The sequence below is a fragment of the Patagioenas fasciata genome, chromosome 3, assembly GCF_037038585.1.
Source record: "Patagioenas fasciata isolate bPatFas1 chromosome 3, bPatFas1.hap1, whole genome shotgun sequence".
Lineage (NCBI taxonomy): Eukaryota > Metazoa > Chordata > Aves > Columbiformes > Columbidae > Patagioenas > Patagioenas fasciata.
The window spans coordinates 18,943,517-18,968,573 of NC_092522.1; the positions used below are offsets into that span (position 1 = coordinate 18,943,517).

The 25,057-nt window shown below is 41.3% G+C and overlaps 1 protein-coding gene across 1 annotated transcript in view; it reads right to left on the reverse strand.

Annotated features, from left to right (window-relative positions):
* Positions 1-17,433, reverse strand: part of LOC136099686 (ALK tyrosine kinase receptor-like) — a 33,239-nt gene extending 15,806 nt beyond the window's left edge. Inside the window, exons 1-3 of the mRNA XM_065834106.2 lie at positions 17,270-17,433; positions 5,276-5,370; positions 3,748-3,891 (exon numbers count right to left, since the gene is read on the reverse strand). Coding sequence (XP_065690178.2) covers positions 3,748-3,891; positions 5,276-5,370; positions 17,270-17,433 — 403 coding nt within the window. The remainder of the gene's footprint in view (positions 1-3,747; positions 3,892-5,275; positions 5,371-17,269) is intronic.
* Between the last annotated feature and the right edge of the window lie 7,624 nt (positions 17,434-25,057).

The following is a 25,057-nucleotide window of genomic DNA, read 5'->3' on the forward strand; positions in this document are numbered from 1 at the left end:
GGCTTTTTAATTGGTAGTTAAACTCCCTGTAGAGAAATGCTATGGTTTGAGCAGCTTTCTGTTTTACTTATGCTAATACCTAATAAATTTAAAAAATAAAGCCAAAGTAAGCTTGGTTTACATCAAAATAAACAGTGCACAGATTTAACCATTTCAATCAAAAATCCTAGCTCCACATGAAGTTGTTTCAACCTTCTGGTACACACAGGTTTTCTTACAACTTTTTTGCAGGCTTCTTTCTGAATCAAATTTCACCTGCAACCTTTCAGCAAGAAGTTGGCATGTCAGCAATAACACATCATTAATTAATTGAAAAGGAAAGCATTTGCATTGCTTGGTGATCATCTACCTAATGGCCAACTTGCACTGCAAGTAATGGTGTGACTTGAAACCTACAGGAATTTTTCTCTGTTCATTCTGGTCATCATCAAGAAACTTGACAGAGCAACACCACCACATTAGTTGTAGCAATGTTGGATCTTTTTCTCTACACAGAGCATCCATCATTCCATGTGTGACACGTGACAGTAGTTAACAGATTCCTGAAAGCTTTAGGCTCTTTCACAGCATGGCTGCATTATGTCTTTTGAACCTTCAGTGTACATTTCCCAGAGGCACACCAAGCCATGCTAAGAAATGGCAAGGCTGAAGAAGTAATTCACTGGGTACAGGGCCTAGGAACAGAGTGGACAGGGAGGCTGGTGGTGATGACTATCTCTTTTGCTGAAAATGCATTTCCAAGCAAAGCTAGCAGGTGCATGTATGAGGTTGTTCTCAGTTACAAACAGGCCCTTGGAAGTAATGGAGCTTCTTTGGATTTACTGTCACGTAAACAAAGTGGTACCTGTCTTTCAAATTGTACTTCCTGCTGTGTAGGCTGAGCTGGCTTGGGGACTTGGGGAGGGCACTTTGTTAGCCTGTTGTCTCCTCAGCTATAGGAACAAAGTTCTTTGTTTTAATATGATTTCTTAAGAAGGAAATATTATAGCCTACGATCCATCACGCAAGCCAAAGATCACATTAGCTGTAATTACTTTTGGATGAGCTCATATTGGTCAATGCAGTCTTTGGGACTTCAGGGTGGCACTGATGCTGTCGGTTCACTCGGACAAAAGTAAATATGTGGTGATCAAAGCAAAGGCCTTGACAGACTCAGTCTGAGGTTTCTCAAATGCATTACAGGATGCAGAAAGAAACAAGATTAAAGCTGGGCAAAATGCATAGCCCACGGATCAAACAAACATCTGCAGCATTTACTGAGAGCAGGGACCCAGCAACACAAAGGAAAAAGGTGATTCTTTGCTGTGGAGACCCACAGCAATGCAATGACTTCCCACTGCAAGAAGCTGCAGCTTAGTTTCTCAGATTTCTGCTCTGTCTACACTGAGGGCACAAAGAATAGAAAGTTACTGTAGGAGTGATTTCAAACCTCAGAGGCTGGAGACAATTTTAGACAGAACACGAACAGGACCAAGGGCCAAGCCCAGAAATCAGACAAGTTGTCTTAGAATCCACAGGAATTGCCTTGAATTTTCACCCCAAGGTCATAACAAATCATTTGAATTGCTCTAAATACCTCAGTGACCTTCTACTCCCATGCAATTTGATTCCCATTATTTCTACTATCCAAGCTTTTCTTTAAATTGCATTCCTCAGATACGACAGGGAGCAGAAAAGCTAGAAGATGTTCCATTATCTCAGGTCTAGTGAAAAGTAGGAAGTACCAAAATTCTCAAAGAAACCTACAGCCTATTTCTAGCCTATCACCCACACAGCCACTTTACATTAACTTTGCATTCAAACTTCAGGCCCTTCTCTAACCAGAACCCGACCTAATAGCTTTTGTGTTACTAAACCAGTAGGTACCCTGAAAGGAAATGTGCAGCTACCTTGGGGAACTACATCACCACCTAAGCACTAATACTGTTAAGGGAAGTCAGTCAGAAGTCCATAATCTATACCTGTGTATGCATCCTGCCACTAGATCACTGACCCAAGAGCAATACTGAAAGCACTTAAAAGGGGGTTCCACTTACAGGCAGGGAAGGGAGACACAGATATTGAATGGAAGGCTGCAAAGGATCTGCAAAGAGGATGTAAGGGTCTTCTTGGAAATCACACCTTTGTGACCAGCCCAAGCTCATACACATCTGCAACAGAGCTAGACACAACCTTCATAGCTGAAGTACAGGCCCACCCAGCCCAGCATCCCCTCATACAGGCTTATTCCCTCTGTCTCATTCTTCCAAGACTCCTGTCAATGCCCCTGCACTTCTCTTGCTGTATGATGCTCGGTATATAAAATACCAACAAACTCTACTTGATGGCAACTCTTGGCCTCCACTGTCAGAGCTCACTTCACAAGAGAATTCAGGTACCAGCAGCAACCCTGCTGCAGCAGCATGCAGTGGGCTAATACACCCAGCTTTTCAGGCAGGCTTTGAAAACTGTGTGGAGCTTTTGATCACGCTGACCAGACTGCTGTTGCTATCAGAGCTTATGTCACTAGTTCATGCATTTCAACAGGATGCTGCAGGTAGCAAAGTGAAACATGAACTCGAACAGAACTGACTCAAAGAAGACTTTCTAAGATGGAGGAGTGGGAGAGAAGGAGGCAGTAGGAACAAACCCCTGGGCTTATGGAGGCATATACCAACCACAGCTCTACCTTAAAAGGGCTGGTACTTCAAATTGGTAATCACCTAGGTCTAAGTGAGAAGAAACAGCTGCACACAGTGCTGAGGGTGGTAGTTATAGCAAGTGCTCGTCTCTTGTGTAATCACCCCTCATTTGCACGGCCAGCCCTGCTCCCCCAGATAGGCTGGATGTTGTGGCCACCTGATTCAAACCAGGAAGAAAAGCTGGCAAGGAAGAGGGAAGGAAAGGAAAGGAAAGGAAAGGAAAGGAAAGGAAAGGAAAGGAAAGGAAAGGAAAGGAAAGGAAAGGAAAGGAAAGGAAAGGAAAGGAAAGGAAAGGAAAGGAAAGGAAAGGAAAGGAAAGGAAAGGAAAGGAAAGGAAAGGAAAGGAAGCATGTTTAAATAGAAATGTAGGGCCCAAAACAGATATTTTGAATGTGTGGCAAGCATGGGAGAGGGAAGAGACAAACATTTGGGAAACAGTAATCTGAAAGGGAGGGAATGGCAATCTTGCATCTGTTGGGCCCATGCCACTACAGTTAAGTTGGAAAGGGGAGCTTAGGGGACAAGGAAAAATGAAACAACATTCACCATATATGACTGACATTTCTATCTAACTAAAAATCATGTTTTAAAACAAAGTCCAATACTGTACTCTTTTAAATGGGCAATGAAAATATTACTGAAAAAGGAAAACTGTGTTATTTCAAACCAAGCCTATATTAACTATAGATGGGTGTTCAGGTTATCACATGCTGGACTCAGCCAATTTGGACATCTCACTTTGATTCCTGACTATTTTTAAATGACCACAACACCAAACAAACCTTTCTTGCCATTTAAAAGCACATTTCACTTGAAGAAGAGGCTCCCTCTGGATCTTTCTTTCACCAGCTTGCAATCAAAATCCAAGGTACAGTTAACAGCTAAAGGTAATTGCTTTCTACATCTTGTTTTGTTACGTTTGTAAAGGACTTGCAAAAAAGCTCCAAACAAAGGCTTTGGTTAAAAAAAAAAAAGGAATCATATTGCATTTAGCCACATCTAACTGAAATCTGCACTAGCTGCAAATCTCTGCTGTCTGAAAATGCTTCTCAGACCAGACAGTTACCTGCTGGACCAGAAATGGGGGCAGTGTTGAGCTGGAGATTTCCCAGAAGCTTTTGTTCCCATCCAAACTTCTTCTGGCCACCTCTGCTGGTGAGTAAATTGCTTGAGTCTGGAGTGGTACCTCGAGGTGTCTTTTCTCCACTAACTGGAAAACAAGAAGCCACAGACTGGTTTATCACTGGGGGTGGCTAAGTCAGTACATAATCCAAAACTGAAGCTAAATTAAGGGCTGGAGGCTTCTTCGCTGAGAGCAAGAGCCTGCAGCCACAGGATATAACACTATTAAAAGGAAAGGGCAGATTGTCTTTCCATTGCTGTTATGGGAACTGTGACAAAAGAAAAATAAACAGGAATGAGTGGTGTGAAAAATAGCAAGTGAATGAAGACACAAAGCAGAAATACAGAACACAATCTTTAGCAACTGCTAGAAAGTTTCTTTTATCCAATAAAAAAGCATGTGCAACTTTTTTTAATTACAGCATAACCTTAAGACCTCTTTACAACGCTGGAACCTGAGGTACATTGTACTCATGTACAGAAACCAAGGGGTATCACTGCATAAATGGAAAGACTCACAGCCCCAGCCAGTGCAAATTAACATAACACAAAGCAGATGAAATATTCTGACTGCTGTTGTATGAAGATGTGGTTTAGATGTTTTCAATCTGAACACAGGTTGTAGCGTCAAGCCTAGGAGATGAAAGAAGGCAAGTTCTACCGCTCAAACCACCGTAGAAGTTTCATATGTTCAGAGCAGCAATCCTCCAATCCTCATGTAAGTTGTTGGTCTGAGGTACAGACTGACAGATCATTGAACACATTTACAAATTAACCAATTCACTATGCATGAGACTGTGAAAGATGAGCCAGACACAAATGTTCAATAAAAATCTAAATGGGGTGAAATCTGGCAGCTGAGGTACAGACTGGGCATATTCTAGAGGCCAGTCAGTCACAAAGTCTGGATCAGAATCCAAATTTTTCCCAAGAGTAGGAGAGATTGAAGATCCTAGTTTCTGATTCAGACTTAAATGCATGTCAGTCCAAAGAAAATAAGCTTGTTCTAATTTAACTGGCGTATTGTGCCCAATGTTATTGGAAAGTTAGTGTCAATCACAGGATGCCAGTCTTCCCCTAGCCAGAGTCCAACTGTCATTCATTTTGATAACTGTCACACAGCAGACCTGGTCATGTGGAACTCTATAATCACAGACTGGCTTCTGCATCAGCCTGGGTGGAGAGGCGATGCCACTGTCTCATCTGGAAGCTGATGCTCACACACCATATGTCTTACAACCCATTTACTGCCAAGCTCGGAACCCATTCACTGGTCGGCTCCACAAATCAGGTCTGCATCTGAATGGCCTCTTCCAACTAAGCACAGTTATTTCTGAAACATGCCTTTACATTTCAAGAGTCTTTTGAAGATAACAACGCCAAATCCCTTCCCCACAGTTCCAGCCCCTTTCAAAATTTCAATTACATGGCAAATAAAAGACAAGTCACTCGCAGATAAAAGGAAAACTTACTTGTTAAATAACAGTCCAGACTAAGGGAGACATTGTCAAAAGCAATAACAGCATCAGATCCTTCTTCCCATGAAGCTATGATCTGAAACCAAAACCTGCACAGATTGGAAGAACAGGGATTAAATTCTGTTAAAAGAGATGAAACTCAAAACTCTTCACAATTAAAGCTGTTTTAGAATGGAGAAAAAAACTTTTCATATAAAAAAATACAAAATTGACAGAGAAAGTATCCTCGCCCTTAACAAGCATGATGATCTGAGGAAGGGAGCTGTGCATGAGTATAGGTAAACTGAAAAAAGAATACAGCCCGTCTTCCCTTCAGAGGCACACAGCCTGAAGCAAGTGTAAGCATGTGTGTGGGTGTGGGTGCCAGGCTAGAAAATAAAGTCCCCTAGCTTCTGGGAAAAAAACAATCAAAAAACCAACCAAACAAACAAAAAAACAGACAACTAAATGATTTTATTCTCACAAGTGATTTACACCCTAAAGTGTTAATAAAAATAACTAGACTGGGGCTCATGAAATCATCTGGAGTTTCTAAAAGGAACTGGCAATCAAAGGCTGAAACCAATTGAGGAAGTATTTGGTCTGGATCCACTGTCTATGAAGCAAAGGCTGACAGTCCTGGTAGTCACAAAAGGAAGGACCTGACATCGGGTAATCCATAGGAGGAGCAGAACTCATTATCTCCTTGTAGAAGCTGAGCAAATTTGCCTTAAATCACTTCCACACTCTCAGCTGGCCTTTGCCAGCGAGTTCTGCCGCTCGTACACGACCAGAAGAAAGATCACTGTAAATTCACCCTCAGTGATATAACAAGTCAACAGCAAGAGCAAAAATAACCCACAATCAAACACTTCTAATCTAATACTATATTGACCATGCATTAATAGAGTGCACTCATGGATTTAGATTTTCTCTTAGCTTAGCAAGTTCATGTTCTCCCGTTCCCTATCTACCACATAAAATTATAATACTTTGCTTAGGAAAGAGAACAATTTCTAAAAGCAGTCACCCGTGGCCTAGAAATGAGATAAGATGCTGAGAAGTTGCACCAAGACTATAAAAACATGAAACTATCATATGCTGTAGAACAAGCTGCAGAGAACGCGAAATATTACTTAAACTTCATTCTCTGTTGTATCTTGATGTTTTACACCACCAGAAGTTAAGCCATTCGTGGGTCACTTTACTGTGGATCTGTGGCTGACAGTTTCTGCTCTTCTACATATGAGCCATGAATGCAAATTCTTGCAGGTGTTCCAGTTTGGACCAGAAACTGGTGACAGGAAAAGATATTTTTGAGGAGCAGTCTTATTTATTTAGAAAGGCTGTAGAAATCCCATACCTTCAATGCACCAAGAATTCAAACACCAGCAGACTTTTTTTTCTTCTTGCAGATTCTAGTCCTTTATGCATAGTAATGGGTCTAAAATATTCTCTTAGCTTTTTGTCTGCTACCAGTATTCTTACATTGGTCTTGTCGTCTCCTATAGTTTTTAAAAGCTACCTCTCCTTTACCAGAAAATCAATCCCCCTCAAACAAAATTCAAGTCAATCTTCTCTGTTTATATGTGCATTTACTTTGGGACAGGATTTCCTGTGTTTTCAATGAGGGTTTTTACTATTTCAGCCGTCTGACTCTGTCAACAAACACAATCATCTTCCATGTTGTTCTGAAATACAGCGCAGCTTTCACCACCAGTGATGACAGTGAGGTTTGACATAAGCTAAAACAGACCCCAGGGATATCTGTGCCTTTTGAGGATACCTATATTGAAGTGCTGTCTTCTTCTGCAACTGATGTTCTTGTTAAGCTACAGATGGGGACCCAGTGAGAAAAGCTGACCCAACCAAAGCAAAAGCTTCAAACAGAAAAAAAATCCTAGCAGTCCCTGAAGGGTGCAAAAGGGTTGAGAACACAGCACCGTCTGTTCACAACAGAAAAGAGTTGATATAGTAACTACGTTCCTCCTTCTTTATTTCTGGTAAAGTAAAACAATAATGCTTCAATACTGAAATGTCTTGCTTCTTGGAGATACACACTGAATATATGGAGAGACATTTCTAAAATGGATTTTATGTACTCTAAAGACATGAGCAACTGCTACGAAAAAGCAGGCAATTGACACAAAGAACAGTGGATATAGTGAAGGAAGAGTATCCCTAGCATTAAATGAAACTCCAAAGAGCAAGACATAATTTTCTTTGCTAAATGATGCATCATTATTAGCTCAAAAGGTAGCATCTCCATCCAAACAAATCTGGAGACCACAAAAGTGTATGTTTTGACTTTCCAATCCACACAAAGTGCAGGTACGGTCTGATGTTGCCAGAATCCCCACAGTTCTTAGCTGGTATACCTGAAACCCACTGCAGGTATGTCTAGGAGGAGAACCGGAAGAAACATAAAATCACTGGATGTTAAACTGGCTTCTAAGTACTTATTCCCCCTGCCTCCTCCCTCCGTTTGCTCCGTGGCTGACATCCCACAACACTCCAAATGGAATTACAAGCTCTAGCATAAACATAAACTGTTCAGTTCCAGACATGCCATGTGAGGCTTAAACAACAGCTGCTGGACAGACAAAGGGGGCTCTGATCTACTTCTCCCTCTAAGTTACTGTGGCAGCAGCAGCGATGACTGAACCCTACCTGAAACAGGTCCTGAACCACCACAGATCACAGTCTGGTATGTGATGGAGAACCAGGACCTACCTTGGGCTGTAAACTACAGGCTGTAGCTCAGCAGAAGCTTCTCCCTCTCTGTTGTGTGTTGCTGAAACCCCCAGGAAGAGGTAAGGTGGAAATGGATTCAGCTACATGTCTTTCAGTTGGCTGTGTCTGCAAATCAGTGCCCTGCACACAGTGAACGTTGGAGCTGCATGGAAGGGACCACTGGAACTGAGTCTCTGATGCATTTAATCTTCAGCCTGTTTCCTGGGGGTGCACACTAAATGCTACTTGGAGATGTGGATATTTTGATGTGTACTTATGTTTGTAAGGTGCTAAGTTGAGGCTGCAAAATGAATGAAAAAGACAAGCAGTTCTTAGATGTGTCTACCCTCCACTTCTGCAGTCTTTAGCTCAGGTTGCATAAAAGAAGAGGCAGATACTTCTGCAAAGACTACTATGTACCTTTCTTTGTACCTGGCAACTAAATACATCTGAAAATAGCTTCAGGCAGTTTCCTCCACAGAATTTAAGCTTCATGCCCCGAGGTGTTATCCTTTGATGCGCTGTGCATGTCATGCCTTTTCAGACAACAAAGAGTTAGAACAATTATCAAATGTTCAGCCCCTAAGAACAGAAAGGCATGATATAAGCCAGTATTTCTGTCATTGAAGGGAGTGCCATCTAACGTGCCCATATAAGAACACAATAGGTTGCATTTTGTATTTGCAGTTCATTCAAGTTAAGAGACAGCCATGCTGATCTCACCTGCAGGAGCGTTGGGACCAGAACACTTCAGAAGTTTTCTGAAGTTCACCAGGGATGAAAAAAAATGACACAAATGCCTCCAAAATAGAAAAATCATGTGAATGTCAAACACTGTTAGGACCATCAGTGCCGCTCTGGTTGTCTATTAATCTGATTTTTTTTTCTAACATGAATGAAGTTTCTGTATAAATCTTCTCTTGAGATCAGCACTTCTGCAACAAATAGTTCATCTTTTTCTCTTCTCCAGTTTAATGCCACTATTAATTTAGAAATATGATGTCTTTCAGGTTCCATTGAAACAAGATCATCAGTTAACCAACATTTCAATCATTAGCTTTGGTGGTTTTAGCTTAATGGGCTAATTAAGAGAAACTTAATCAAAACTGAAGATGGAAATGTCACACATCAGTGAAATGGAAAAAATCTCACAGACAATCTCATTCCCTTGCTCCCTCCCCCACCACCCCTTTTTTTTTTTCTTTCTGTCTGATCTGTGAAATCAAAAAAATGACTCCCTTTGACTTTGGTGAAAGCTGATATGGACACACCAGAAGTGTATGTTATTGCAATGACTCTAACAGGGGAGGTGACAACACCTCACTGACATTTTTGCACAGATCAAAGTGGGGTACGATGACTGCACATCCAGTACTTCAACTGGCACTCGTACAGCACAGGTACTGGTCCACAGCACTGAACAGACACACTCACTGCGAATACAGATACTGTGGTGGATGGCCATGAAAGGGCATTCCTGAAGGAAATTACACAGGAACAGCAAGATTAGCCCTGGCAAGTTTGTTGTGACTTTGTTGCTTAATAAATCCCAGTAACTTCCTCACATGGAACTCAACTCCTCATAAGATAAATCTGTGTTTCTAAGCTAGATTTCTTCATAGGAACGAAAACATGGCTGCTACAAAAGTCTTTCATGGCTTGGATATTAGAAAAAAAATGTTATGTGAGGACTGGTGGAAATTACTTCTTATCTGTCTCTTCTTTTGTCCTACTTGACCCCAGGAGTACAGCTAGAAAAAATGTTCCTTAGATGTATGATAACTGGGAAGTGCAAGTTACACCCCGCAGAGTTGAGTGTCAGCTGAGCTTTGAATACAACTCATACAAAGGACTTCTTGTTTTGTTTTTTTTTTTCTTCAAATCTCTTTGAGACAGGTGGGAATTGCTGTACCAGGTGGACAAAAAAACCTAGTTCAGGTCTCTCCCTTGGGGAACCTCAGTGAGGCTGTCTGAAGGGTACAAGTTTTACATAAATTCAAAAACCACTCAAAGGTGACTACTGATTAAATATTTCAGTCACAGATTAGAAATGGCACCAAAGGCATAACAAGTAAGCTTTTTGGTTTGTTTCTTTGGCCCAGCCCATGAAATCTGAATCTAGATGAGCAGTTCCATGAAAGGTAGGACCAAGCATATTCCAACTCAGTTAAAGCTGACAGAAACAGGATAACATCAGAGCTTTTGGGCTGTAATTTTCTTCATTCCTCAGGATCTTTAAATCTTGGTTTTTACTTCAGCGTTGTCAGCATTTGAACTTCATCACATCATCCAGGATTTTCTGTTCAGTTGGTTCTTTTTGCTCACTTTTTTATTTTTTTCCTTTATCCTAACAGAAGACTGGCTCCCTCCCAAAATATCTGGGGCTTATTTACATAGGGAAATACGGAGCTAAAAATATGAAAATACTTCTATAGCTATGTTGGTATAACCTCTATGAGGACAAACTCTTCTGCTTATGTCACCTATTCTTAAGTCTTCATCACACAGAAATGTTAGCTGTTGGGTTTATTATGTCCTCTTCTGTTTGGAAGGAAATAAAAAACATTCTCCTTGAATTGAAGACCTCAGAGAGCCGACCTTGTGTAAATTTTGCAGCTCCCTCCCTTCAGTAACAACTCCAAATTCCACCTAAATATTGTCCCTGGCTCACACAGACATTTCATGTTTCCATTAGCCAGACTCAGGCAGCTGTCTTCATGCTATTATTTTAGAAAAGCTCATAATCACTATTTTTTTTCTTTTTATCAGAAAGATAGGGATTATTAACCAAGATTGAATGTTAATCTCCTCTGTACTCAATCCTCCACACAGTGACACGATCACAGCATGCCTATACGTACAAATCCCATTTCATATCTTGTAATGTTTCGCCTCTGATGGAAGTGATTTCTCTCTCTACCTAGCTAAAATAATTACAGCTGAACCTGCTTGAGATCAAGGTACTTACAGAATGGAGAAGTTTCAGGTCACTAACCCTTATTACATTCAGGTTCCCATTAACTTCTCTGTTACAAATGATGCATTGTTAGCTCACTTCACAAAGGAATACTTACTATTTGGGATAAAAGATATACTTAGGTAGAATGAGATTATTTGGAGAAATACAAGCATCTTAACCAAACTCAGTTACAGGGACAGGATTGTCACACAGGAAGTTACTTAATAGCCAGTAATAAAGGCAGAGATTTTAAAAAGTGTTATTAAAGGCAACCATACCGAATATACACACGTACAAAAACTGTCACAGATACTCTGCACACACTGTCACCAAACCCCCCTTTTTCAGATGAAAAGAACAGTCATCAGCCATCAGCAGAATAACTCTTACTTCAAAAGCAGGACAGAAGCAGACATAGCTAACAATACAGGGCAGAAGAGCAGCAATAGAGCCATTAAAGTCTCACTCTGTTTTTAACAAAGTAATATGGGACCACATTGGAGCAACAGAGGCTATGCTTGTTGGATGGATATAAGAACAAAGAATAAAGAGAGCTAGGTGTAGATGTGACCAATGAATGCATATGTGGTAATGTGGTAACTGAAGGAAAGAAGCCAGAGAGTCATGGTCAATGGGGTGGAGTCCAGTTGGAGGCCTGTATCTAGTGGAGTGCCTCAAGGGTTGGTACTGAGACCAGTCCTATTCAATATATTCGTTGATGACTTGGATGAGGGACTAGAGTGCACTGTCAGCAAGTTTGCTGATGACACGAAGCTGGGAGGAGTGGCTGATATGCCAGACGACTGTGTTGTCATCCAGAGACCTGGACAGGCTGGAGAGTTGGGCAGGGAGAAATTTAATGAAATATAACAAGGGAAACTGTAGATTCTTGCATCTGGGCAGGAACAACCCCAGGTTCCAGTATAAGTTGGGGAATGACCTGTTAGAGATCAGCGTAGGGGAAAGGGACCTGGGGGTCCTGGTGGACAGCAGGATGACCATGAGCCAGCACTGTGCCCTTGTGGCCAGGAAGGCCAATGGCATCCTGGGGTGTATTAGAACGGGGGTGGTCAGTAGGTCAGAGAGGTTCTTCTTCCCCTCTACTCTGCCCTGGTGAGACCACATCTGGAATATTGTGTCCAGTTCTGGTCCCCTCGGTTCCAGAAGGACAGGGAACTGCTGGAGAGAGTCCAGCGCAGGGCAACAAAGATGATTAAGGGAGTGGAGCATCTCCCATATGAGGAAAGGTTGAGGGAGCTGGGTCTCTTTAGCTTGGAGAAGAGGAGACTGAGGGGTGACCTCATTAGTGTTTATAAATATGTAAAGGGTGAACGTCACGAGGATGGAACCAGGCTCTTCTCAGTAACAACTAATGATAGGACAAGGGGCAATGGGTTCAAACTGGGACACAAGAGGTTCCACTTAAATTTGAGAAGAAAATTCTTCACAGTGAGGGTGACAGACACTGGAACAGGCTGCCCAGGGATGTTGTGGAGCCTCCTTCTCTGGAGATATTCAAAACCCACCTGGACACCTTCCTGTGTAACCTCATCTGGGTGTTCCTGCTGTGGCAGGGGGATTGGACTGGATGATCTTTCGAGGTCCTTTCCAATCCCTAACATTCGGTGATTCTGTGATTGTTGTTTGTATGGAGGGTCCCTGTTTCTTCACCATAGAATGGGATGAAAGTTCAGGAATAACAGGAGACAAACAGGTCTCTGGGTACAAAATGTTGCCAAGAACTTTCTTTTTCTTTTTCTTCCTTGATGGGAAAACTAATTCTCAGAAACTCATTAGAAAGATAATCTGAAAGCAGTGCAAGGGAAAGACAGAGCAATGCAAGACAGAATTATTAGACAAGAAGAATGCTCAGCCACAACTGGCAGAAATGCAGCAGAGTGGTATGACTGAGACAACTTCTTTTGACTGCTCTGTTTCCTGCAGCAATTAGTGAGAGGTTCCGCAGCTGCTCTGGCTGCCACTGCGATCAGCACGGCTGAAGGAGCCAGACAGAGCAAAGGGGATCACTCCTGAGGACTGAAACAGAACCCCACATTGGCACACAGGTGAAAAACCAGTGAGCACCAGCCTAGTCCATAAAAACCCAGCAAACCAGTAAGAATGGAATAGGTAAAGAAACCAGTTTAAAGAAAGAAAATATAATCATCTGGACATGAATTTTGACTTGTTGCAACAGAAGGTCACCTTCTGGGGTAACTTAAGTTTGTAGACACTTTTGCATTCTTCCTCAGGAAAGTCACATCCATACTACCTACCTAGTAAGTCACATTTTTCTCTTCCAACATAGTAAAATTCCTCAGTCTGTGTTCAGAAGATCATCAGCAAGAAAATAATTTTTAAGCTCTCTGACCACAATGAGACCAAAAGAAAATTGTTTTTCACTTTCTGAAGGTACTGCCCTGCTAAAAGGACACAGAGTCCAGTCTGCTATCAGTGAGAAGGCAAATGGTGCCACTGCTTATGATCAAAAATGTAGTTTCTAGTGACTTCAAGTAAACTCCTTCTCTCAGCCCTCCTTCCATCTGGCCATTGTTACTTAAGACTGGCTACGAATTTAGCCTTTGTAATGCCAAAAAAATAAACTTAAGGATGAAGGAGGCCAAGGAAGCCTTTCTAACCAGTAGACACATTTACTTTCCTTTTTTACTTCTATACAATCTTTTTTCTATCAGAAGACTGCACTGAGGTTGGGCATGTTGCTATTAATAGTTGCCATTTGTTAAAAAGTTCCTCTCAACAGAAGTTACAGGGAAATCTCTAAAGAAACATACAGGTAGAGTAGAGAATATAGTACTTAAAAGACCAGAGTTGGGCTGGGCTGGCTCATGTGAAGTCCACTTCAAGGTAACTCCAGCCAGGCGGTAGATGGACCCACGGAACATTTAGTCTACATGTCACTCCACGTGGCTGGCCTCAGCTTCTCCAAGAGAGCAGAAATCAAGAGAATTAGTATTTGTTTCTTAAAGTAATTTTTTCCAGCCAGGCTTCAGCCTGTTAGAGCTAAACCTTTTCCACCTTTTCCACTGTCTGGAAAAACAGTTGTTAGGTGGGCTGGTGGCAATAAGCATCAGCCTACAGCCAGCTCTAGAGAATCACTTTGTTACACGTGCTTGCAATTTATCTATGCAATATACCTTAACCATACTGTTAAACTAACAAAATGTCTAATTATTAGCTACACAAATCATTCATCTTCAATTACATGAGGCTTCTGTTTGCTCCTGCTGTCACATTCCCATGACTATATCATTATTAAAATTCAAACTCACATTTACTTACTAACTAAAACCAAATGTATAAAAACAGCAAGCCCAAACTATCAACTACGACAGAGCTTTCAAGACCGTCTCCTACTTGCATATCTGTGAAGGTGAAAAAGAACAATTCTCAACAGACTCATCTCTGGAAAACAAATGGTAATCTTCCATCTAATACAACAGTTTTACAATAACACAGTTTTCTACACTACTCTCAACCCAATCACTTTAGCACTGCATTAATGTGTAAATTTCAGTATGCAAAAATTACCAGTTCCCTGGCTTTCACTAATCTGTGCTGATTATCTGATTTGTCCTTCAGGGAGGGGCAGGTGACTCCATGGGGGCCAAATGAGGATTGTTAGTTCATGCTGAGTATATTTAAATGGCAAGTTAAAATTCAGCACCTCTGGAGACTTTGCCTTTTGCCTCTGGTAAGCACAATTTGTTCATCCAGCAGCTCAAGAAGCTCTTGCCCACAACTGGCTTCATTGGTGGTGGCTGCTTTGGTGGCACATCCTTCACCAGGCCCTTCACCCTTCCTTCCCCCCTCCACAGAGGACACCGAGCATGTGGAACTAGGTTACAGCTCCATTAACCTCCACAACACATGAGCAAACTCTCAAGATGAGGAAGAATAGCTAACTTTGGAAAGATGTAAGAAGCCAGGACTTCAGCCTCTTTAAAGGCCATGCAAGAAAGGAAAGACCTCACACAAGGTGACATTGCAACTGGATGATTTTCTAAGGATCAGATGGGAGGAAAGAAGACAATCCTTTCCTCATCGTACTCTTGGAAATGAGGAATGTATTCTGGGTTGCCCAGGATAAGGCAGTGCTAGAAATCTAACATCCCTCAGTCCCAATTTAGCATCTTTGTCATACTCCTCCCTACTTGCCGTTACTGCCAAATCACCTGAAATGTTCTAGCTGTGATTTTTTGCCAAAACATAATTTCCCTGAACAGCCCAGGGGACATAAAACATTTAAGAAATGTCTGTTTCTAAAGATAGAGCTGATCTAATTTCTTGGAAGTCTTCCTAATGATTCTTTGAAGTGCTATAAGCCAAACATGGAAATTATGGCTAAGCAGCTTTTGAACATGCATGCTTTTGAGCAGTTTTAGAGCATATTATCTTGTTATTAATAACACTTTTCATCCAGCTTCCCAATTACAATGGAATGTGCTTTAATTATTTGTGGAACTGGCATACTGGTGTGCTTTATTCAAGAGCTTTACTTCTGAGGGGTGATTTAAAGTTTAGCTCCTTCTGTAGGAATATCTGTAATATCATGCTTCTAACGCAGACCTTCACAGCTACTGACACAAGAACCAATTAGAAAAAGACAGACACAGCAAGCTTTCAGCTGCACCAGCATTGCGTTCACATCAATTAAACACTTCTTACAGTTCAATAAAACTGCCATTTATCTCCAAAGTATATATACTGCAGTCTTCCCTGTACCATGTTGGTGTACACTTCCATGGAGTTCGTTCTTAATCTGTACATCAGTTCATATTTCCTAAGAAATGGGTTCCAAGATGATGAAAAAGACACCTGAAGTATTTCCAAATCTCATGGAAGATGTATTCCTTCTCAGGAAGGACTGGTTTCAAATAAATCAAACTCAGATAAAATTCATTAAAATAGTGCACTTTCTGTGAATAAATACAGACAAAACTTTTCAGGAGACACCAAAAGTTCAAAGATTTCCTTGCTTATGACTTAACCTCCCATGTATCAGTTGGATTTGTGATTCTACATGAACCTGCTAGCCTGGCTTCCAAGATCAAAGTAGTCTCTGCTTGACTGTGCAACCACAGAGAATTTAAAGGAAAGCAATAGTATAAGAATACAGAATAATTCAGGTACAAAACATTCCCCTGGCAACATTAGAAAATAAATCACATAAATAATAATGACAAAATATACCATTCTTCAAAGGAAACACTGAATGGGAATGAAGCTACCAGGTATTTTTACAAATGGTGCTTCAGCAGTGGCTGCACAATAAGCCTAATGCTGGTATTTTTTAAATCTTTGATGCACAATATTAATTATGCATTCAGGACCAAAGCGTTGGCAGTGTCCTTGTATTTGCAGCCTACGTGCATCCCCAAGAGCCAGCAAGATAAAAGACATATTCATACAATGTTTGTTCAAACTTCTTGTAAGGCAAACTATCCCTTAATGAAATCCATTATTTCTAGGGCACAGATTTCCAAAAAGACAAAGGACACTAGTGCTCATGACACAGATTGTAGATGAATCTTACAGCCTAGGGGCCAGGGCAGCAGGAGGTGAAGTATGTCTGTGTCTTCTCCACAAACACCAGAGGCCAGAGCACACATAAAAAGTAAACAGTGAACAACGGAGTATTCCCTTAAAGCTGAATTGTAAGAAGCAGCTAAAACAACACTCTTTAAATAAGCATATGCTACCAGATTAAGCATATGCTACCAGATAAACCCTTTGTGCTTAAAGCCAGAATACAGACGTAACTGAGACAGACTTTTATTAAGCTGAACCTCCTGCTACAGCTAACACAAAGGTGTTCAGATACATCCTTACCTGATTTGCAGCAGGTTTTTCTCCCATCCTTTTAATCCTCAGATCTAGACACACTCAACACTGGGGACTTTGATACCCAGAAAAGTAATCAGCTGTGCAGCTCACATCCAACTTTAGCAAGCCACGTAAGATGATCAAACACACTACATGAAGCAGTATGTGAGGAGAATGATTATTTCCAGTCAATGAAACAGAGACACGTAAGTTTAAGCCCCTTGCTGTATACTATTCAGAGACCCAGTTTGTGAACCAAGACCACCACTCAGGAGTTCTAAAATTGAGTGCTTTGCTCTAACTACTCAGTCATTCTTTTTCTCCACCTGTAACAGAAGACACCTCCTGGGGACAAAGCGCTGCTTCTCCCTGTGGGAGCCACTTCCAGGAGCGCTGCTGGCCATTTCCATTGCCAGGTAGCTAGTGATGGAATGACTGATCACCATGAAGGAGAATGATGAGGAGACTCATACCTATCCAGAATATCTGGGAGAGGTAAGATCATCCACTGCCATATTCCCAAACCTTTGCTGTTATCCACATGCCAGAACGTCCGGCTCTGTTCCATTCCTGTCTTGTTCTCGACCAGCACCAGGGATATATTTCCCAGCAAGACACCATGGATGAGCCATGACATACGTAGCTAGAAGGAAGAGAACATATGAGATTAAAACTCACAAAGATTATCCAAAAGTTAGCAAAATTCCCAACTCTTCTTTGATTTCTTTGTTTTCCAGTCACCAAAAAGTTGATTCTTCCTCTCTTATGCTCATGTAAACATTTTAGAAAACTCCACAGATGTGGAAGCTTGTAATACTTAGTCATGCTATTTACTGTTGGAACTACTGGGCTTTTTTCTAGGTAAAGTTGAGCCCAAAACACCTGCTTTAGCTTTCACATATTTGTCTGCAGTTTTAAAGGTATAAGCTAATACTTCTCTTACCTACAGTACAAAGATCACACTCAATTAAGATGCCACCTAAAAGATTCAAGTAAAGACTTACCACTTTTTCAGCAATAAACTTATATCCTTGCAGCAGCAAAATCACAAGGAGAATAGCTGCAAGAAGCAAGCATCACCAGTAATCAAAACTTCACCCCCCAGATACTCTTTTCAATAATCAAGTTTTTCCTTACCTTTTTCCAAGTTTCTACAGACTTTCCAATTAAAGTTCAGTAACAATGAGGTTTTATTAATTAAAATACCTTAGGGAACTGGATTTCTAACATTTTTTTATCAAGTTTAATCTAACTGAGTCCAGTTCTTTGCATTTATTCCCAAATGTAAAACTATTTCATGTAGTTTTCTCATTTTATGACTGTCTCTCCCTCATTGTATTAAAAGAAAAACAATCCCTTCTGCATCAGGCTAGTCTCAGAATCCATGTTACATGAATATAGTCTTCTAATTTTCTTGGGAAGCAGACAACCTAGGTCTTTGTTAATGAAGAGCATAAGTAAAATACACATATATATTACATGCAGGAGCTGGGTCTCATCTCAAAACCAGTAGAAGTGAGAATGCTGAAGGAATGAGTTTATTAAAGGCACATTAATTATGGATTTTTGGACACAAGAAACTGTTCAGCACAGTATCAAGCATCTATGCATGTTAAAAAATAGGTCTCTGGTTTGTAATACTTCAAAGCAAAGACCTAAGTCAGGAGAAATTAAAATTATATTTTACACAGGGATATCTGATAACATTACTTACTTCCTTGCTTGGATAGCATAGACTATTCATATCCATTTCCCAGCATAAAACATAACTGCTAGATTTTCCTTGCTGTTCCTATGTCATGGTGTAAGTCTGTCCTGGCAGATAAGTCAGATTTAGGGGTTGAAAGGACAGAAATTCTGCTTTTATTCTTAGTTTATGCTCACAGTTCTGAGGTGGATGAAACAAAATTCTGAGTACCCATTATATTAATGATCAGTATTGAATTTAGGTAAACAGTGCAGTTCACCTGCTGTCTGCAAAGCTGCAAAAACAGCAGTGACTTTGAATTTGACAATGGCAGAGACCAAAAAATCTAGATGTGGTTCCTCTCTGTATCCAGTCCAAAATTCACTGCACCTGCCTGGAATCCCTCCTGCGTGTGAACTGCTAGTGCATATGACACAAGCATTGATAAGGTGTACAAACTGATATGCAGGTATGGGTCTCTGAATCCATCCCATTACCTCATTTTGATCACAGATGTTCAAGACTGACACGTAGGTTTTCAGTAGTCCAACAAACTACCAGTGGGGCCTACCAGACCACAGCACGTCTGGGACAAGCCACTGCTCAACTCTGACTACCAGCTCCCTCTCACCCCAAGTTTGGGAAAGGACTTGTGGAGTCCCATGTCCATTTCCACAATGTCAGACAGTGGAAACCATGGGATGAACTGTGAGGATTTTCACCTCGCAGACACCAGAGAGAAAAAGTAGAGTTGAGCAGGACTGCAAAGAACTGCTTCAGACCTGACACGAGGTGATGGGCAGGAGGCAGCTGGGGGAGGGCTGAATTCACACCCACACATTCAGCAGAACCAACACCAGTGGAAGAGGCTGCTGACAAAGGTTTATGGTGTAGGAGGCTGATGCCTTCAATCTTGATATCTGCATGGCTGCTCCTAACTCTTGGTGCATACATGATCCTAGTGTCAGGTGACAATCAAGATTAAATAACCTGTTGGGTATTTTATACTTTCAAGGTTCTATAAAGTGAGACTACTGAAATTACAGTGAAGATTGCTCTTGCCCTTAAATATCATTAGAATACCTTTCAGATCCACTTCAGTAATTTCCCTCAAGAAAAAAGTTATTTTTTTTAAATAACTTTGGAATGCCAGTGGACATTTAAAGCACTCATCTCAGTTTAAAGCAACTCCTTTTACTGAGGGCCCATATGTGAGGCACTTCTAGGTTCTAATGCCAACTCTGCTGTAATGCACTATGTGAAATTTCTCATACAGGTAAACTGGAGCGACTTCACTGTGCCATTTTGACAGTTCAAAATTTGAGAGGTAAAGACCTGAAGCTCCTACTATGCAGGAGCTTTCAGACCTCTGCCTCTTCTGGAGACCTGCCAGGCAGTAAGAGCCAACATCTGCATGGTCAGGAGTGAGAAAAGAGTGAGCCTTTGATAGCTATTAACGTAACACTAGAGCAAAAGCTGAAGCAATTGAGGAATTGGAATGGATGCCTTTGCACACATGTCAGCTGTTTGAAGGAAAGACATAGCTGGCATTAGATGTGGGAGATCAGCTCGTTGGCAAAGTGCAATATGCAGAGTCTAATGAACTGGCTCCGAGTGAATCGACTGGCACTGTGTCCAAATGGGCATTTTTGGCTGTGATTTCCATGGTTTCTGAGCTTCACAGCAGGGCAGTCCAGGTCTTTTCACACCTGCTGAAGTGAACCAGAGCAGATGATGAGCTGGATGCCATAGTAAAGACTTACGAATGGGGCTGGCATTCATTCCACACAACATGGCATCAGCGGTGGCAGATGGTACTACATACACCATGCGGCCTGTAAGTAGTGCAGTGGCACAGTTGGAAAAAACTGAATCTGGGCTGTTGGTGGCATACCCCTAACATTATGTTATCAAACATCTTCCTCTGTGTTAAACCAGCAGGACAATATTCAGAATCTAGAAACATCACTGAGAAATTAATTCAGCATTGCAGGTAGACATTGGCTCAACAGCACCTTGTTTTCTGGTTTTAGAACTCACCATAGCTGGCGATTAGCTGTTCAGATGCAAACCCAGTGACTCAGTCAATGAAATGCTCTAAACTGATTTGGGGAAAATTGAAGGGAGAGAGAGCCCATGGTAAATACACAGCATACTGAGGCAACTTGGGTCAGACAGCCATATGCACTATACTGCAAATACCATCTGGAAAGATGCCTTCTGAGAATCCCCTTAGCCTCTGACTTTGTGGAATTTCTGAAATGACAAACAGGAGACCAAATTCACCCAAGAAAGAGCAAAAACCTAGTCCTTATCAATATGAACAGGACTTGGCAGGTTTAACAGAGAGGCGAAGAAAAACAAGGAGGGCAGATTTTCTAGCACAAGTTGCGTAATTTCAAGAACACCTGAGAACTGAGACTTGTATTTTACTTTCTTATGCACAAAAGAAAAGAAACACTCAGAGCCTTCTGGGTAAAGCTGGGGCCTGCTTATGCCTGTGAGTTTAATGGCCAGAAACACTCCAGTATGAAACCAGTGCTTAAATGCCTGACTGAGAACCAATGACACACATTCACAGCAGCATAAATACAAAATTCCCCAGTGGCACTCCAGAGTGTTGCTGTTTCTTTTCCCTCCCTTTCTGGGTGGCAATGCCCCGGGCTTTTAGTACAATGGTGCTACCTGGCAGGAAAAGCTAGTTATCTGTCTTTAGCACAAATAACCAAAAGAAAGATAAAAAGAAGAACACACTTCAAGCATGTCTTGGAGTAAGGTATTTTTAAGAAGATGGAGAAGACCCTAGAGGCATCCTTCTCCCAAGGATCTGCAGCAGTTGGATCTCACTGGTGGTTCTCTTGCTGCCCACACCCCAACTCTGCATGACAGGCTTATATCTTGTGAGACCCCACATTACTTAGTTCTCATACCCCCAGTCGTTTCCTCCCATCTATCATCCTTGCTCAAAGGAATTCCTCAAAATTTTTCTGACCAGGACCTGTGGAATTCTGAAATACAGACACTTTTTCTGAAAAACGTAACTCTTGTATTGGGTCTTCTTCATGGGACAGGAAACAGTGGAAGTTGTTTTCAGATGTGAATGCCCTGACTCAATAAATGAAGTGAGACATTAAAGGAGCTTGGAAAACACCTAATTGTTGAATAGAAACTGAAGTTGCAAGTTGGAATACAGTTTACACAGAATTAGACAACAGCTGCGGGCACCTTTGCCAAGTCTTAGTAAGTTTTGTCCATGAATATGAACTACGTTTGAGGCATGAAGTTTATCATATTGGCAATATTGTTTTTCTTACTAGAAATGAGAAATGGTTGCACACAACCTAGGCAGGCAAAAGAACCTTGTATTTTGTATGAACAGATTTTCATGCTATTTATTCTCGCATTATTTCCTACTTATATCTACTTTCATAAAATCAAGAACTTGATAAAAGCACCTACATTTCAGGAAAAAAAAAACAACAACATAACAAAATAGAGATGACGACAAAAGAGAAAGAGAAAATGTGCATAATTTTGCTGCCAGAGTAGCGTGGACTGACCGGGCCTTAAGAAATTTTGGATATTATAGATCATCTAATCCAACACAGAAGCCAGGTGGCAAAGGAAGCTAGAAATTATACAGGCAGATAACAGTGAATAAGCTGTACAGACTGTAAAAACAACACTTTAAAATAAAAAAGGATGCTAACAACATTCTGCAAAATAAAGCACATGAAAGGCTGCCCTAGCGGCATATCCATGTTGCGTTTTTCATGCTCATAAATGTTCTGAGTCAATGTTATTACCATGTATCCTTCTAAGTTATTTAAAGCTTAAGGAATAGAGGAGAAAAAGAGATACACTCTGCAGGTGTCAGCATGGGGCTCAGAATGCACTCAACGAATGATTTATATTATTGATTTACATGCTTTCTATGCTTTGCATAGAAAAGAAAACGGAATTAATAACCACAGAGGATGAAAACATCTTTATATCAATAAACGTGAACAAGAGGGCAAACTTCAACTATACTGTTCTATATCAACTTATTATATTTATTTTCTAGAGAGAATATGTTTACATTTGAAAAGTAATTTCAGGTTTAAAAGAAGTCTGGCTCAGTTTAGTACTTACTTACATAATGTAATGGTGGCTTTCAAGAAATAGCTAGTTGAAATGTCAAAATAGTATCAGAAAAATATTTTCATTATTCTAAACACGGCCAAAGGCACAAAGCTCTTTTACTATCATAGGAATCTGTTTTCATTGTTTTTCAGCAGACCTATATCCTCAAAAATGTTTGACCCAGGATTTAACAGAACAATGAAATAATGTGGTTCCCAATCACAATGTAGTCCCTCTTGCAAAGGAGTCACCTTTCTTGGAGATGCATGTGATAACATTTAAGGCTAATTTCAAGTCCATCACCATTCAGGCAACACCATCTCTGTTTTCATTCTCCTTCTCTATTATAGCCTACACCAAAACTGCTTGCACGGCTTTTATTTCTCAAATAGGGCACTAAGGTCGATCGCAGATTCCCTTGTGCTGAACAAAGTGCAGCCTTTTTAAATATCAGTCTCCTGACTGTTCATGTTTCTGCAGTGACTTTCAAACGGAAGTAATAGTCACAATGCACCACAAAATAAAACCTCGCAGGACAGATACAACTACTGCTGCCCAGGCAGGTACACACTGTACCAAGCCCTCACAGACCGCAGCAGTCCTAGACACGGTTTCCTTATTTTTATGACAGAAGCCCAAACACTTTGGGAAGACACAGTTATGACTCTGATGATCTGCAGGCATCACCACATCCTTCAAAACCTGAGGCTGCAGACAGCAGGGAGCATCTCTGAAAAATGGAATAAAAAGCGAGTCAACATGTGCGACTCGGCACTTGTACAGCAACAACGCTGGGGCTCAGGGAGATGGGACTGCCTCGCTGTCCAGATGGGGGGCCAGAACTGAGTCTCCAGCTCCCACACGAAGGTGAGCACTCCCTGGACATCTGCAGCACTTGTGTCAGTTCTCTGACACCTTTGCAAAGTACTGAGAAGTAGGTGGCCATCATAGTCTTGCAACTGTGCGCACCTAGGGGTTATATGCTGTGGCAAAGCAATTTAGTTTTGCCAAGGGTGGTGTCTGAGATGACAGCACTTCCCTTGGATTTTAATTGCAATGTGGTTTCCCAGATTCCCAGACAGGAGTACAGCTACTAACAACACACATATGGATTTATTCTTCAAAAAGAGGAAATGTCTAACCACTTCATGATCCTATTCGCCCTGTCAGCCTTGTGCAGGCCAACTGATTCCCACTCAGAGGAGGGGAATCACAGTGTGAAGAGAAGGGGTGAACAGTGCCGCATTTTATTACTCAAGCTCTATAAATTCTGCCTTTAAATCAGGCCACTGTTTGTATTAATTCTTCGCACTTTATGTGCATCCGCATGCTCAATTTCACGTGCTTTGTTTCCAATGAACTTTTACATGTGGGTTAAAAGGTTTTCCCTCTTGATTACTGTGACTCAGTTTGGTCACTCAAGCATTTCCTGAGCTTTTTGTTGCATCTCCCCTTTCTGGCTACTTCTGGGTAATCGAGCATCTTTTCATGGACTACGCGTACCACTTCCTGCGTTCCCCCAAGATTTAGTAGAAGTGCCACAGTTTCCCTCTTCCATATAAATTGGATTTTAAACACACAGTTAGTGGGGTCAACAGGCAAAGGACTCTACTGAATGTGCAACACAAAAAGATAACAAGGACTGTCTGGACTGCAAACAAGAGAGATTCTTTGAAGCCAGGATGCTCTAGCCAAGATTTAATAAAACAACAAAAAGAAAGAGAAAAACTAACTGAACCAAGAACAAAGGGCAGCATCACAAACTAACCGCTCTGACCTGCCAAAAGCACTGAAGAACAAGAAAATGAAAACATAAAACTGCTCAAAACAAACAGGAGCAAAGTTCAATACAAAGCTACACAAAAAACACAAGGCACATTGGGGCCAATCCCAAACGTGTGGGAAAGTATAGGCTGTGTGTATTACTGTATCCCCTGAATGCATTTTTACCCTCATCTCATCTTTTGATACATGTGGGGCAGTACAGAGTGGGTCAGGCTGATTTCTCCCTTTCTGAGTTAACGAGAAGCCTCCCACAAGGGATGGGAAACGCCAGGGGAGCACAGCCCAGCACGCTCCCCGTGACCAAACCCAAGCCAGGGAAAGCACAAAGATGGATGGTTGTGCTTGTCCTATGCTTAGTGGCAACACATACACCAAAGATCACCCAGGCTCTGGAGTGCCCCCAAGCCAGTGTCAGCCCTGATGCAAACAGCTGCGCAGAAGCTCAGCAGCGAAGATGTTGGGACCAGACCACCCCACAAGTCTCCAAGGTGTGAGTAGTCATTTTTTCAGACTATTCAGTTGTTTTTGTTGTCAGTCTATCACAGTAGAAGATTAAACAGCCACGCTGAGAGAGAAAAAACAAGCCTGAAGCATTAGCAAACTCTTTGTGGCTGGTACCCACTGTACACTGCTTGACTGTTTCCTTATCAACATTGAGTCCTGC